Raw genomic sequence first — 17391 nt, 5'->3', positions numbered from 1 at the left:
AAAGATAGTGCCCACTGAGCCATCTCACCAGCCCTGTTGTCTTTTTAGACAGGTTGTTGTATAAAGTGAAAGATGCATAATTTAAAAAATTCTTTTCTTTGATATTTGTGTTTGTGTGTTGCAGGGAGGGAGGGAGGGAGGGAAAGAGGGAAATATGTTTAACATACCCCTACTTGTGTTTAGGGGTGCTTACCTCTGTGTGTGTGCAAAAGCCAGAGGAGAGTGTCACATGCCCTTTTCTATCACTTCTGCCTTATTCTCTTATGATAGGGTCTCACTGAACCTGGACCTCAACATTTTTTTCTGGCCAGAAAGTCCCAGGAATTCTTTTTTTCTGTCCACCCCAGTACTGACTGGAGTGTTACAAAAATATTTATTGTATGGGTGCTGAGATCAGAGCTTCCTCTCAATTGTATAACAATGCTCTTAAGTCTCCAGCCTGGTTCTGAATATATATTCATTATATACTTATTAATATATATTCTAATTATGAATGTACATATTATGTGTGTGGGGGTTTTTGCATATGAGTTCAAGAAGACCAAAAGCATTGTCTCCCCCTGGAGCCAGAATTATAGATAACATTGTGAGTCACTTGACAGGCAAGAAATCTAAACTTGGAGACTGTTCTTTACAAGGTAGATATGTACTCATGGTACAGTAATGTGCTTTTGTTACAGTAGAAATGCATATGCTAATGGTGATTGATGCCAGAATCTAATGCCATTTAGCTTACCTGACTGATTCATATGCTTTTTTTTTTTTTTTTTTTTTTTTTTTTTTTGCTTTCCCTGGCCTGAAATTTGTGTGCATATGTTAAGGTTTTGCCTTTTTATTTAAAGTAAAAATTTAAGTATATGGGTGTTTTGCCCATGTTTATTTTTCTGTGCCAAATTTGTGCAGTACCTGAGAAGGCCAGAGGTGTTAGATCCTCTGGTATAGGAGTCACAGATGTCTGTGAGACACAGTATGGGTGCTGGGAGTAGAACTATATTCTTCTTAAAGAACATCAAGTACTGTTAATTGTTGAGCCATCTCTCCAGCCCCAAGGTTTTTATTTTTTGTTTGTTTTTCGAAACAGGGTTTCTCTATATACCCCTGCTGTCCTGGAACTTGTGTAGATCAGGCTATATTTGAACTCGAGAGATTTGCCTGTCTCTGTCCTGGGATTAAAGGCATATTCCACTACCACCAGGCCAGCACCAGGTTTTGAAAATACTGGATCAGTATTTCTTATTTTACAGATTAGGTTTGAGAATGTTGGAATTATGACTAAAATGTCATAATTGGGTTCCTTTACTTCACTGAAAGAATTATTTGCTAGTGTTTCTTATTTTATACTTATTAATTTATTGCTTTTTAAGACAGGGTTTCTCTGTAGCTCTAGCTGTTTTAAAACTCACTGTGTAGATCAGGCTGGCTTCAAACTCAGAGAGAGATTCCTTTACCTCTGGCGTTAAAAGCATGTGCTACCTCATTCTTTTTTAAAAAGACATGGCCTTGAATTTGCCATGTAGCCCAAGTTGGCTTCAGACTCCATTCTTCTGTTAGCCTCCAAATACTGGAATTAGAAGTGCATGTCCTCATCTGTCTGTGAGGAGTTGTGCTTTGAAAGTCTTTTCCTTTGTTTTCTTACTCATCTTCTGTTTCTGGATTGTAGTTACAGATGTAGAACTGAAACGACTCAAAGATGCCTTCAAGAGGACCTGTGGACTCTCTTATTACATGAGTCAGCACTGCTTCATCAGGGAAGTGCTTGGGGATGGAGTGCCGCCTAAAGTTGCTGAGGTAATCTTTATGGTGCTGGGTTCCTCTCATAGTTGTCTACCATGTCAGATTTCTACTTCAAAGTTGTTTTTTGTTTTATTTTTCAAACTGTTTTATTCTTTTTTTATTATTAAATGTTTTGTTTTGAGACAGGGTCTGTAGCTCAGACTGGCTTTCTTTCAACTCACTGTGTAGTGGAGACTTGTCTTAAACTCCTGAAAGCTGGGTTTACAGGCTTAAAATCCTCCGTGTTCTTGTCTTTTTTGTTTGTTTGTTTAATTTTAAAAGATTTCATCTTCACAGTTATTTTTCTTGCTAAATAAGCAGCAGGTTCTAGTTTTGATGTATTCTAAAAGGGTGAATGGGAATGCTGAAGAGCCATAGATTTGTATTTTTGGTGCTTTTGCAACTGATATATAATTATGAATTGTTTATATGATTTTATCCTTATTTTAAATATCTCTGACATTAATTTTATGTTGTATAGTTTTATAAATTTGTATTGAATGGATTTGAGTCAGTAAAATTAAATATCGTAAATGAAATAAGAGCTTATTGGAAATTATGTAAATTCTTACTTAAATTGTACCAAAATGTTTAAATATGCTAAGCTTGTAATCATTCTCTTTGTAAAAGTAATATTTATTATTTTTAGTAGCATACACAGATGTATTAGTATTCCAAGTGTCACTAAGTAATATTTATAAAACAATAAAAGGTATAATAGGAATTTTAAGCTTGATATGACATAAGGAACCTTAATTCTCTGCTTTATTTTTTTTTATTTTTATAAATTTTTTAGATAGTTTTATATTTATGAGCATTTTGCCTGAGTGTGTGTATATGTACCACCTATGTGCCTAGTGCCTGTGGAAGCCAGAAGAGTGTGTTGGATTCCCTAGAACTGGAGGTTATAGATGGCTGTAGCTGGGAGTTGAATTCAGGTCCTATGTAAGAGCAGCAAGTGTTCTTAATTATTGAGCCATCTTTCTAGCTTCTTTGCTTTAAAATTTTTTAAAAATAAACTTTACTATAAAAAAAGCCCAGGACAGCCAGGAATACACAGAGAAACCCTGGGGTGAGGATGGGAGGATTTTTTTTTTGGGTGTTAGTGTTACATGCACTTAATTCCAGTAATTGAGAGGCAGAGTTCAAGGCAAGCTAGGTCTACAGAGGTAGTTCTAGGACAGCCAGAGCTACACAAAGAAACCCAGTCTCAAAAAACCAAACAACAACAAACAAACAAAAAATAGAAAATAAAAAATATGCTTTTAAATACTTACATTTCTAAATTATGCTGCATATTTTTGTCATTTATAAAATAGATTTTACATAAGTTTATCTTATAGTAATCTGGTTTATAACCCTGTAGTCACAATTTACTTGTTTTCCTTTTTGTTAACTATTTTCCATAGCTATAGAGCCCAATGGGCACAGTTCTGAAAACAGGTGACTAAAATTGTAGCAAAGAGCCTGGTATGGTAGTGTTCATAGTTGTCTTAGTTAGGGTTACTGTTGCTATGAAGAAATACCATTACCAAAAAGCAATTTGGGAAGGAAAGGATTTATGTGACTTCTATATCACAATTCATCATGAAATGAAGGCAGGACAGAAACTCAAGCAGGTCAGGAATCTGGAAGTAAGAGCTGATGCAGAGGTCATGGAGGAGTGTTTCTTGCTGGCTCATTTTATTCATCGTGGCCTGCTCAGCCTGCTTTCTTACAACCCAGGACCACCAGCCCAGAGATGGCACCCACCACCCACAATGGCTGTGTCCTTCCACATCAATCACTAATAAAGAAAATGCCCTACTGGCTTACCTGCAGCCTGAGATCTTTTTTGTTTTGTTTTTGTTTTTCCAGACAGGGTTTCTCTGTATTGCATTGGAGCCTGTCCTGGAACTAGCTCTGTACAACCTGAGATCTTTTGGAAACATTTTATCAATTAAAGTTCTCTCCTCTCAGATAACTGGCTTGTGTCAGGGTGCCATAAAGATTAGCCAGTACAGCCTTTAATCCCAACACTTGGAGGGCAGAGGCAGGCAGATTTTAATGAGTTCTACACCATCCTGGACTACATAGCAAGTTCTAGGCCAACCAAAAAAACAAAACAAAACAAAACAAAAAAAGAAACACACACACACACACACACACACACACACACACACACACACACACACACACCAAAAAAAAAAAAAAAAAAAAAGATTTATAGAGCCAAAGAGGCAGCTCATTGGCTAAGAGCAATTACTGCCTTTCCAGGGAATCCAGGTTTGATTTCTAATACCAACATGAGGGTTCTTAATTTTCTGAAACTCATCTCAGCAATCCAAGATGAAGGCACTCTCTGACCTCCATGGTACCTTAGTGTACAGAATATATGCAGACAAAACACCTATGTACATAAAAATAAATAAATAAAAATTTTAAAGTTTTTGCAAAGTTGAAGCATAATTTCTTTTCTAGTTATTATCAACTGGAGCTATGAAAAAAGCCGTCTGGTTAAAGTTGTTAATAATTGGCTTTTACAAGGCATGGATGGTCATTAAAAGAGGAGTACCCCTAACCCCTGGCAGGTTTCTGTAGATGAAGTTTCTGTTCCTCCGGGGCTCCCAGCAGTTTGGTCCCAAATAAATACACAAAGACTTATATTAATTATAAACTGTTTGGCCAATGGCTCAGGCTTTTTACTGGCTGGCTCTCTTAATTATTAACCCATTTCTATTAATCTGAGTATTTCCATGTGATCTGTCTTACTAAAGAATGTCTAGACCTGTTTACTCCTATAGCAACTACATGGCGTCTCCCTATCTGGCTCTCTTTGTGTCCTCTCCACAGAATTCTCCTCCTCTGGTAGTCCTGCCTATATCTCCTGCCTGGCTACTGGCCAATCAGTGTTTTATTCATCAACCAGTAAGAGAAACATATATACATACAGAAGAACATCCCCGATCAGGTTTCAAATTAGGTGATTGAGAAATCTAAATTACTAGACTCATTTGGTGTTAGATATATTTATATTTTAAGATTTCCATATGGCCCTTTATAGCTTTTTATGATGAGACTTTCCATCTTTTTATTTCAAGAGTAATTTATTTCTTTTGGTGTTTTTTTTTTATAGACTCTTCAACATTCTTGTCAAATAGCTATAGTATCTGTGTCATCAGTTTCTTGGTACCTATTGGTTGTTATTTTCTAATTGGGTAAATATTTTCTTGGTTTTTTATGTCCAGGAATTTTGGATTACATTCTAGACATTTGGAATGTTCAGAGGTTCTGATTCTTGGAGATATAGCTTTGTACTTGTCATCTCTTGCTTGTTTTATAATGCCCCTTACCTTTTCAAAGTCTGTGCATCCCTATTTGGATTTATCCCACTGTGGCTAGTCTTAGACTCAATTTTTAGTTCAGACGGACTGGTGTGTATTTTAGGGTTAGGCAGACTTAGGAGTTAAAAAAAAAATTTCCTGCTCCTTTCTCCCCTTAGCATTCATATTAATTTCCTTTTCTCTGAGCTCCATTATCCAGTCCTGTCAGAGAGTTGGAGATTTACCTAGCCGGCTGTGCCACTTAGTGAATTGTCTGTATCCAAGGAGCTGATATAGGTGATATAGGGGGACGGAGAAAGGAGGTGAGGAAGAAATGAAAGTTCTTCTCATTCTCTTGGGACTGTGGTATCTGTGATCAGAGTCTATGGTAAACTACAAAATATCTCCCAAAGATTTCCAAATCCTAGTACCTGGAAGTTGCATGTAGCATGTATCAGGAATTCTGGGAGTCTTGGTTGTTGGAGAGTTTATCACTTCTTACCCTATGTGAAACTTTTTTTTTTAATTAGAGAAACCCTTCATGTATTCTTGGTCATTTGCTTAAATGTCAGTTTGAGATATTCTTGGATTGCTTTGAAAATTTATTGTGTGAAAAAATTATTCTAATGTTAATACTGAAGATAATTTATTATTTTTTGTGATGAGTGAAGCATTATAGTTGCCCTTGTGATTTAATCAAATAAAACTCTGTTGATAACAATGTTTTATATATACTGTTAAAGATTTTTATCAAATCTTGATTTTCCTTGGTCTCATATTTACATAATAGCTAGTGATACAGTGTGTAGGTCAGTACAAGGTACTGAAGATTCTAAGTTAGACTATGAGCTGGTATGAATTTACAAAGAACTTGGCCTGAACTTGCCTGTCTTTTTACTTTAGTGCACTGTAGTTTGCTTGATACTTGTTCAAATGGGACAGTTTTTTTTATATGGTAAGCAAGAGCTTACTATAAATTTTGCCTTTAAGAAAATAGGGGGCTGGAGAGATGGCTCAGTAGTGAAGAGCACTAACTGGCTGCTTTTCCAGAGGTCCTGAGTTCAGTTCCCAGCAACCACATGGTGGCTCACAACCATCTGTAATGAGGTCTGGTGCCTTCTTCTGGTCTGCAGGCATACATGCAGGCAGAACACTGTATACATAGTAAATAAATAAATAAATAAATATTTGAAAACAACAACAACAAAAACCACTGAAGGTGTGGCTTAGTAATATTAAAGCAGCTTGCCCTATGGGCAAAATCTCCCAGTTTCCCATTCTGGCACTGAGAGAGAAGGTAGGGAACAGTACACTATTAGGTTAGGTGTTTTTCTGTCTCAGGGGCTTGTGAAAACTTAAAGGTAGTACCCTAATTTTCCTTCAGAACTGGGAGAATTATTCACAGGAGGAGAAAGATAGTGTGTACCTATGGGGATTTGGTTTGTTTGGTGGTGGCAGTTGGCTAGTTTTTGTTTGAAACAGGGCCTCTAACTTATTATATATATAGCAAGAGCTGACCTTGAACTACCACTGGTCCTTTATTTTTGGAGTGCTGAGATTCAGACATGCACTACCATGCCTAATTTTTAAAAGTATTTTAGTACTACTACTATTTTCATTTTATGTGTGTGTGCACATGTCCTCAAATAGTGGCAGCAACAGTATGGCAGTGGCAGTAATTGTACCTAGGGCCTTGTGTACATTAGGTAAGTGTTCCACCAGTAAGCTCACATCCCCAACCCTTGCCAAAGTCCAAAGTTTTTACAGTTCTCTGGTGATTGAACCCAGGGCTTTGAGTATGCTCAGCAAGTATTCTACCAACTAACTGAGCCACATCCTCAGACCTTGTTTGTAGTTTTTAATTGGAAAAGTATATTGCTTCTTTTCAGATAAGTGCTAGTGCTGAATGTTTGCTCTTTGTGTGTTGCTTTTCCTTTGCTCTGTACCACTTAGTAAAAGTAGCTATTAAGGCTAGTCTTAGGGAGGAAATACTATTTCGAATAGACTTAATATAAATGTAAACATTCTTATATTTAAAGGTTACTTTAAATTTATTTTTGATGGAAAATTTTAAAAGTAGATTTTCATGCAATTTAAAAAAAAAGAAAATAAAGATGTTTGTTAAAAATTTGCCTAGTTTCTTCCTAAGGTAATATTTTATAAAAGCATAATAATACCACACCCAAGATGTTAGTATTAATATTCTCTGATTGCTGTAGTGAGCTTTCCCCAGGTTAGCTCTTGTGTGTTCGTGGCCTCTTGGTAGAGTAAGACAGCTGAAACAATAGGCATTATAGTTTGCTATCCAGCCATTGCTTACTACTAACAAAGTTCCTTTGGTTCCTGGTTCTCATTGGGTTGGGTTTGGAATACTTTGGACACTGTTTTGGATATTGGAATCTCTAATCCAAATGTGTTTAAGGATTCTTTTGTTTGGATACACCAGAGAAACCAGTTGCAACTTTATTTTACTGATACTTAGAAATCTTTCTCTTTTCAAGACCGGGTTTCTCTGTGTAACAGCTCTGGCTATCCTGGAACTCACTTTGTAGACCAGACTGGCCTCAAACTCACAGAGAGCCACTACCAGCCAGCTAGTCTTCTTCTTCTTTAATGATTTTTTTTTTAACGTTTAGTTTTTATTTATGTGTATATGTGTGTGCATGCTTGTTAGTATGTATACCTGTGTGCATCTTAGTGCCTGTGGAGGCCAGGAGAGGGTGTCAGGTCCCCAGGATCTGGGGTCATAAGCAGTTGCGAGCCAGCCAGTGTGAGTCATTCAACATTGCTGCTTTGAAAATAACTTGAATCCTTTGTAAGAACAGCAAAGTCTCTTAATGTAACGAGTACAGTTTTTCCGCCTGCCGCCGCCCGGTCTTGTCCCACTGCCATGCCGCCAGCCCCAAATAACACACAGAGACTCTGTATTTGGTACAATACTGTTGGCCCTGTTACTTGTTTCTTATCGGCTAGCTCTGCCTTAATTATTAACCCATTTCTGCTGATCTATGTATTTCTCTCACCGGGGAGCCGGCGACATACTGCTTTCTCCAGACTCTCCATCTTGGCTCCTCCTTACTACTTTCTATTTCCTCCTTGTCTCCTAGTCCCTCCTATCTTCCTTTCCTATTGGCCAACAGTGCTTTATTATTAACCAGTATGAGAAACATATATACATAATGGCATCTCCCATCATCTTAACCTTACAGTTGTCTGTCTCCAGCTTCCTACCTTAATGTTTTTTGGTTTTGGTGAACCAATGAGTTTAATTAGGGATACCTACAAGAGCACTGGCAACTTAACAGTGGCTTTGTCAGTGAAGAAAATTACCATTCCTCTCCTAAGCAACCATTAATTGCATATTGATCTTCAGGAATGGGTAGGGCAGGACCTGTGAATCTCTTCTCATCTCCAATGATGGAAATTTGACTGGCACAATTTTATGTAAGACATCACAGCAAAGAGAGTTTTAGGCTATGTCATGACCAGAAGGCATGGTATACATTTTATCCCTTCCTTTGGATAATGTGATCTTTCTGCTTCTTTGTAGTGTTTGCTGAACTTTGGAGAGGATGATAGAGATATTCCAGTTATGGCTGTGCATTATGCTAGTCACTTGTTCTCAGTGTTATGTACTTTGCAGTAATTGCCACCTACTGCCCACCCACTGCAACAAGAAGCCTCTCTGACTAAGGCCAACAGCAGTACTGATTTGTGAACATAAATATTTAGAAGTCAGTTTGATAAGCATATCATGCCAGTTTAGCAAAACAGCAGTAGTAGCTTCCTCACCAGGGCCTATACTCTTCTTAGCCTTGTACTTTTCATTAAGTTTATAGAAACATCTCCTCAGGTCTTTAGAGAGCATCATGCTACAATAACCAAGGTTGTTAGTTTTCTCTTCTAGCAGATAACAGTTAAACCCCAAACTTATAATAGCATAGTTAGCAAATGGTAAAGGAAGCCCAAACAAAAACTGTTTTCTTGAAAATGATCTTTGAACCTGGTGTGATGGTGTATGCTTGTAGCACTGGAGAGGCAATGGAGAAAGTGCATAATGTTGTCGTCATCTCTGTCTCTTGAATCTTGGATTATTAAATTGATTATTACATTCTTACACTTACCCTCAAACATAGGTGAAATATAAACATTTCTAGTAGTATGCTTTAAAATAATCTTATAATTATTATTATTAATTACTCAATATTTTTGTCATGTTATAATTCAAGTAGAATTCTGGGGTTAGCCAGGGGAAATCTGATTAGGAATGACTGAAAAATGTTTCCTTTGTTTTAGTCATTTTAATAAATGACTGATTAATATACTTGTAAGTTGGGAATGGTTTGTTTTTGTTTCTTAATAACTAGAAGGATTTGTGAATTATTTAAAAGACATCCTTAGGGTTAAGCTTGCTTAATTTTGCTCTTCAGTCAGTCTGAATTATCTAGGTAATTTCGGTCTGAATTATCTAGGTAGGTCTGTGAAGCTACAGGTTTGGACAGGATGAAGGACTCACATAAGTCAGACCTCAAGCAAGTCACTTCTCTTTAAAGGGGGACTACTGACCTTTAAAAGAACAAATAAATGTATCACGCAGAGTGCTCTATGTCTGTATTTGAAAACTAAGAAAATGCATTTTTTATTTCCAAAGTAAAGTATACATTTAAAACATTCAGGCTGTCATTTATAGTATATTGGTATTTAATAGATTTAGAAATTATTTGCTGGGGCTAGAGAGATGGCTTAGTTGTTAGGAGCACTGGCTGCTCTTCCGGAGGACAGGGGTACAATTCCAAGCACCCACATGGCAGCTCACAACCATCTGTAATTTCATTTCGAGGGAATCTGACACCTTCACACCAATGCACATAAAATAAAGTTAAATGAATTATTAAAACAAATTATTTTCCTTGCCCCATTAAATTATGAAAAGTAATTCACTATTCCCATATAACCTTTTTTGGGTGGGGGGGCACTTCCATACTTCTTTCTCTTAAAATATAACAGTCAAAATCAGACACTGAGGAAATGGTTCAGTGGTTAAGAGTGCTTCTGTACAACCAGAAGGCCTGAGTTCAGTTCCCAATACCCACATCACAACTGCCTTTATTTTACCTCCAGCTCCAGGGGATTCAACTTCTTTTGTGGCCTCTGGGCATCCAAACACACATAGCACACACACATAGATTCATACATATATAAATAAGTAAATCATAAAAACAGTCAGACACTATGAAAAATACTTTTTTGTGGGGGAGGTTCAAAACAGGGTTTCTCTGTGTAACAGCCTTGGCTATCCTGGAACTAGCTCTGTAGACCAGGCTTTCCTTGAACTCAGAGATCCACCTGCCTTTGCCTGCGCCTCTGTCTCCCAAGTGATGGAACTAGACGTGCACCACCACTGCCAGCAAGCTTTTTTAACTTGAAATTATCCCAACTACCTTTTGCCTCTGGGCATTTTCCTTTTCCTCTGTGTATCTTACTTCACAGCTGGCTAGGTGGCTGGCCCCTGACATTCTCCTTTCTTGTTCTATCTTCCTCTTTCTTTTTCTTGCTCCTTCTTCCCAGATTTCTCCTTCTATGTATTCTCTTTGCCTGCCAGCCCTGACTATCCTTTCTCCTGTCTCACTGTTGGCCATTCAGCGCTTTATTAGACCATCAGGTGTTTTAGACAGGCACAGTAACACAGCTTCACAGAGTTAAACATAAAAGAATGCATTATATTTTTGCATCATTACTGTTAGGTAGAAAAAGCCTGTCTTGAAAAAAAAAAAAAAAAAAACAAAAATAAAAACAAAAAAGGGAGGGAGAACAACATTGAATGTTGGTCCTCTCTGCATCTTGAAATAGTTTCTTTGCTGTTTGCCACTGCCTATACCAGGCAAGCTGGGAGCTTCTGGGGGTTCTCCTGTTCCTCTTCCCACCTCTGGTAGTTACCTGGACAGACTTCTTCCCAAGGAGCTTGAACCTTTGATTCCACACTCAGATGGACTTCTCTCCTGAACATGATAGGCCTATAATCTTTTAAATAAGCTCAGCAGTATCAAATAGAAAAACTTTCAAAATTGGGTCATTTCCTACTGTTCTTAATGTACACGTCTACCATATTCCTATAATTTTTAAAAGAAATCCTTAAGTTTTTTGATTTGTCATGAGGTAGGTTGCCAATGAAAGGTATGTCTGCTTTTCAGGATCCAGCATCACCTTGCTCACCAGCCTCATGGATTGGTCTGGTCCCCTTGGAGATGATTATTCATCTGTTGCTATTGCATTGTCTTGATCTCTAAGGCCTCTCTCTACATTGGAATCTGGGTTTCAGGCTTAGATTCTGGCCTGGTCTGAAAAGCATGAGGTGGAATCCTGGTCATCAGAGCACCTGTACTGGCAGGAAAACTCTTACTGGTCACAGAGGCCTAAGATGTCCTCACGTCTTCATGTATTGTCTGAGCTATATCTCTCAGAGCTGGAAAATAGCTGATAGGGAAGAAATTTATGGTTTTTCTCTTTTATTATGTTTTTGAGATTATAATGTAATCACATAACTTTCCCCTTCCCTTTTTTCCCTCCAAATTCTTCTTATGAAGTTTGTGTCCCAGAGTGCACCTGCTGGCTTTCAATTTTAATCTAACCCCTTATGGATACAAAGAATTCTTTCCATTAAATCTTTGTATCTTATCACAATTTCCTACCCAGTCAGCAGAAGACTAGGTTCCTTCATGACCATTGCTCTGGTTAATTCAACCTGTGTAGCTGAGTGAGGAAGGAATAAGCTTTGCTTTCCAGGATGAAGGATGGCAAGAGCCCCTCACACAACTGTGTCTACATAAAGCTTACTATTGATTAGATATTTCCTGAAAAATCATCTCTTCATTAGGAAATTTAGATCTGCCAAATTTTCTCTGAGAAATTGAATTTAATAGAATAATATTTGCAAAAGATTGTTTACCTAGAAGAATGTTTTTGTAGATAAAAATGAATTATGGATCACAAGCTCACTAAAACTTTAAATGGAAAAGTATTTGTCTTATGAATATTACATAGTTAAGTTTCGAAGACACTGACTATTTACTTTTATTTTCCCTTCAATATTAGGGATTGAGCCCAGAGCCTTGCACATACCAGAACAGTGTTTTATCAGCTAAACTGTATCCCCAACCAAGTCCTGTTGAATTTTAGTTGGGTGTTTTAGAAGGTGTATTAAAGTTTACTCAGGAGAAATATTTTCTGAAGCAAAAGCCATGAATTTATATCTCAAGTAGCTGAGATTGTAGGCTGGTACCACCAAGCCATGTGCTTGTTTTGTTTTGAGACAGTGTCTCACTGTATAGCTCTGGCTGGTCTGCAACTCACTGTGTAGACCAGGCAATTCTTGAAACGCATAAAGATGTACCTGCCTCTGCCTACTAATCATTTGGATTATAAACATGCAGTGCTATGCCCAACCTTCATAACACATATGTGGAGATAAAGAAAGCTTGCAGAAGTTGTTTCTCTCCTTTTGTCTTGTGTGATTCAGGGATTAACCTCAGGTTGTGAGACTTAGTGGTGCTCTCCCTTACCCACTGAGTTGTCTCACTAGCTTATATATACGTTTTGAATAAGTAAATTTTAATAATGAATAAGTAATTTGTAATCATTTTGAATAAGTCCCTTTTATGTCTATAGTTTTTAGTCTTATAAATATTACAATAAATTTATGTTCATAAATTTTCTTGTGGTTTCTTTATCATTTTGAAGAGTAGGTGATGATGTTCTTTCTAATCAAAGTAATGAATGGTAAATATAGCTGAGGGATACTCTGTAATTGCATAAATCTTTATCAAGTTATTGTTGCTATTAAAGGAAGCCCCTCCCCCTTTAGACTTTGCTAGGGATCCAAAACAAAATAAATAGTTTGTATCATCCTGTAATGTGTGTGTGTTAGACTAGGTGGGCATACCAGCTGAGTGTTGTAATAAGGTGCAAAAGGAGAGAATCGTTATTATTATTTCACCAAAATTAATCAGAGCCTTTCCTGGAGATGCAGATGAGGTTTAGTTAAGGATGATGATACCAGCAGGCCGGTGGTGGTGCACACCTTTAACCCAGCACTTGGGAGGCAGAGGCAGGTGGAACTCTTGTGCGTTCGAGGCCAGCTTGGTCTACAGAACAAGTTCCAAGGCTGGTTCCAAAGCTATACAGAGTAATCCTGTCTTAAAAAACAAAACAATCAAAAAAGTTGTGTCTTTGGGACTGGAGAGATGGCTCAGAGGTTAAGAGCACTGATTGCTCTTCCAGAGGTCCTGAGTTCAATTCCCATCAACTACATGGTGGCTCACAATCATCTGTAATAAGGTGTAGTTCCCTCTTCTGACCTGCAGGTACACAGGCAAACAGAACAAATAAATAAATCTTAAAAAAAAAAAAAAAAGGATGATGATGGATGATGATACTTCCCTCCTGTCCTTGATAACTGAAGCATCTCTAATGTTGGCTTTCTCACTTTCTTTCTTCAGGTGATTTACTGTTCTTTTGGTGGAACATCCAAAGGGCTACACTTCAATAACTTAATAGTTGGACTCGTCCTCCTTACAAGAGGCAAAGATGAAGAGAAAGCAAAATGTAAGTTCTTCTTTTATCTTAGGTAATATAATAGTGTCACATGTGCAGAATAATTAACCTCCAAATCTGAAAGGCAAATATTGTAATGGCTATTTGTCCAAAGATACACAACTGCCCAATGAGCACTTCAAAAATGTTAGTCATCAATGCTAACTAAAACTATTGAGATTCTACATTACATTTTAAAATAAAATATAATAACATTGCCAACAAACATTTATAAAAATTTTAGTCCTTCATCTTTGTTGTTGGGAGTATGAAATAATAGTTTTTGTTTTTATTCACTAATTTTTGGTACTGGGAATTAAACTCAGGGTTTATCTGAATGGATAAATAAAATGTAAATTTCTGCACAATAGGTGCTGGAGAGATAGATCGGCGGTTAAAAGCACTGGCTGCTTTTCCAGAAGTCCTGAGTTCAATTCCCATCAACCACATGGTGGCTCACAACATCTGTAGTGAGATCTGGTGTCTTCTGGGCTACAGGCATACATCCACACAGAACACTGAATACATAATAAATAAATAAATCTTAAAAAGTTTCCTGCCCAATATATTCTTACTTCACAAGGAAAGAAAACCAAGTACTGATTGATCAATGCTGAAACATAGATAAGGCTTCAAAATATTTTTTCTGAGCACTGGAGAGTTGGTTCAACTGTTAAGAGCATGATATTATTGTCCTTCCAGAGGACCTGAGTTTAGTTCCAGTATCTATGTCATGAGGCTCACAACTGCCTTAAAACACATATTCATATATATTTAAAATATGATCTATCTAAGTAATATGTGTGTGAAATGTTTTAACATATGTGTTAGACATGTTTTTATATATACATATATGTTTTAAACATGTTTTTACACACACACACATATATTACTGAATAATGGGTATTATATGGAGTAGACCATAATATTATGATTATAGTTATGTGAAGATTTCTAGAATAAGCAAACTCATAGAGGCAGAATTTAGCAGATGAGTGACACTTAGGATAATTATTAGGCAGGGAAATTGATAATGAATAATTACTGATAGAAATGAATGGTTTTGTTTTTTCTTTCCCTTTTTTGTGGTATTAGAGATCAAGACCAGAACCTTATACATGCTGCCATTAAGCTATATTATTAGTAGGTATGGGATTCCTTTTTTGGTTGATGAAAATGTTCAGAAATTAGGGGCATTTGTTGTGCAATCTTGTGCATATACTAAAAATCATCAAAATGCATTTTTACAAGATTGATTTTTTTTTTTTTTTTTTTTTTTTTTTTTACTAAGTTTTATTATATTTCACTAAGGCTGTTAACTTTAGGGAAAAAAAAAAAAAATCTGGCTGAGTGTAGTAGTACATTCCTTTAATCCCAGTACTGAGAGGCAGAGACTTTGAATCTACAAGTGTGAAGCCAGCTTGGTCTACATGAGTTCCAGGCTACTCAGAGCTTCATAGTGAGACCCTGTCTCAAAAAATAAATAAACAAACAAATAAATCTGAAGACACTGCCAGCATAACAACCCTGTCTTTAAAAACAAAACAACAAAAAGAAAATGTGATGAGTTATCCTTACAGCTTTTCAAAATCCCTGTATTTCTGCCCTTAGAGATTAGTACTCTCTCAGAAATGTAATGACCTTTTTTACCTTTTACACATTTTTATGTCTTATATTTATATCTGAACACATATCTTCAAGAATTTGGCAGGTTTTCAACCTTTAAAGTGTCATGTGGTTATTTTGGTCCCCCCCCACACTCCCCATTCCCCCAAATATCATATTTCTTCTTGCTTACTTATCTTGAAGTACCAATTCTGTTTAACTTAAGTATGGTATTTTATTATTTGTGTTCATACATCTGTTAGCTTCTTTTTTCAATAAGTATTTGTTTCTAATTTTTGCTCTTACAAACAGTAGTTAAGTGAACATCTTGCATTTTGTGCACAAGTATCAATATTCCTAAAATTTTAAATGGGGTTGTTTAGAAGTAGAGTTTCTGACACACATCTTTCTTTACCTTTTCTATATTTTGGTAAATCCAGAGTAGTTACATTTATTTATATACTCTTTCACATTTTATAAAAGATCCTGTCCAGGGAGTGGTGGCACATGCCTTTAATCCCAGAACTGTAGAGGCAAAAGCAGGGAGATCTTTGAGTTTGAGACCAGCCTGATCTACAGAGCAAGTTTCAGAACAGCTATGGCTATAAGAGAAACCCTGTCTTAAAAGAAAAAAAGAAGGAAAAGGTTTAGGGAGAGGAAGAGAGAGATCCAATTTCTTTTGATCTTTGCTACTAACACTTAGTATTAATCACATGTTTGAAAAAAATACCACACAATTATTTTGATGAGTAAATTAAACAGACAGGCATAGTGAGACATACTATACTCATAATCATAGCTCTTAGGAGGTTGAGGCACGAGTATTGTAAATTCAAGGCCAACCTTGCCCAACCAAGAGTGGCCATCTGGGGAAGAGGACAGTGAAGTTCACAACAATAATAAATAAATTGTACTTATAAAGTGCAATTAATTGTGTCTTTCTCTCCTTACTTTTACTAACTATATTTGGTGTATAGTAAGATTAATTTGTTTTTCTTTCTCTTAGATATTTTTAGTCTTTTTTCAAGTGAATCTGGGAGCTATGTTGTACGGGAAGAAATGGAAAGGATGCTACATGTGGTGGATGGTAAAGTACCAGATACACTCAGGAAGTGTTTCTCAGAGGTATATTTATAGATTTATGTTTCATTTTTTTCTTATTGAAGTGTTAACTCTTAGTTTGTGATAAATATGGCTATGATGAATGCTTGTGTTCAAAGGGTTCTTGGTATTTTTACATTTAATGATTGTTTTAACTCTTTATGTGCTGTGCTCAATAAAGAGTATTTGTATTATCTAATAGTCCTACAGGAAATAAACTGGAATAAGGGAACCAGTGTTGATGGGGAGGAGTAAGGGGAGTGTTGCTTTTTAGATAATTAGGAAAATCTGTCAGATGAAGTGAAATTCAAGAGTTTATATCTCAGATGGGTGTGATGGTGCTCGCCTTTAATCCCAGCACTCGGGAGGCAGAGGCAGGTGGATCTCTGTGAGTTTGAAGCCAGCCTGGTCTACAGAGTGAGTTCTAGGACAGCTAGGGCTGTTGCACAGAGAAACCCTGTCTCAGAGGGGGAAAAAAAAAAGAATTCATGTCTTTCATTACTGCTGTGTTTGTGAATTAGAAAATCCTTGACCATAGCATTGCAGAGATTGGTCAGTGGTTAGAGTGCATGCTACTCTTCCAGAGGATCCTACTTTGAGTCCCAGCTCCCAGTTAGGTAGTTTACAACTTCACAGCTCCAGAGAATGTGGCACTTTGCTCTCTTGAGCACATACCTATGCACATGAACATAATTTAATAATAATAAACTAAAACTTAAAAAAAGAAAATCCTTAATTAATTTATACTTACAATTATAATACTATACACTCCACACTGGTACACTGATACCATTGTAAATGTAGGCTCCTGAAGAAATTATATGTGTGCACTAGATTTATTTAGCATTTCCATGTGTTAGGTACAAAAGGATAGACTTCTCATATCTTTGGTTCTGCTCTAATAGTATTTTAGTATTCCAGTATGAATTAGGCTATGCTTTGTTTCTTTCTGGTAACAAAAAGTTGCTGGTTAGAACAAAAGTCTTTACAGAGCAAATTAATGGATTTTTCACAAAGATGA

At 36.6% G+C, this 17391-nt stretch overlaps 1 protein-coding gene across 1 annotated transcript in view; it reads left to right on the top strand.

Moving 5' to 3' along the window:
- Usp32 (ubiquitin specific peptidase 32) overlaps positions 1–17391 on the top strand; it is a 117469-nt gene that overhangs the window by 23310 nt on the left and 76768 nt on the right. The window contains exons 2-4 of the mRNA XM_051184872.1: positions 1661–1788; positions 13571–13676; positions 16276–16394. Coding sequence (XP_051040829.1) covers positions 1661–1788; positions 13571–13676; positions 16276–16394 — 353 coding nt within the window. The remainder of the gene's footprint in view (positions 1–1660; positions 1789–13570; positions 13677–16275; positions 16395–17391) is intronic.

The sequence above is a fragment of the Phodopus roborovskii genome, unplaced genomic scaffold (genome assembly GCF_943737965.1).
Source record: "Phodopus roborovskii unplaced genomic scaffold, PHOROB, whole genome shotgun sequence".
Lineage (NCBI taxonomy): Eukaryota > Metazoa > Chordata > Mammalia > Rodentia > Cricetidae > Phodopus > Phodopus roborovskii.
The sequence above is the reverse complement of the archived record's forward strand: the minus strand, read 5'-3'. Positions and strand labels throughout refer to the sequence as shown.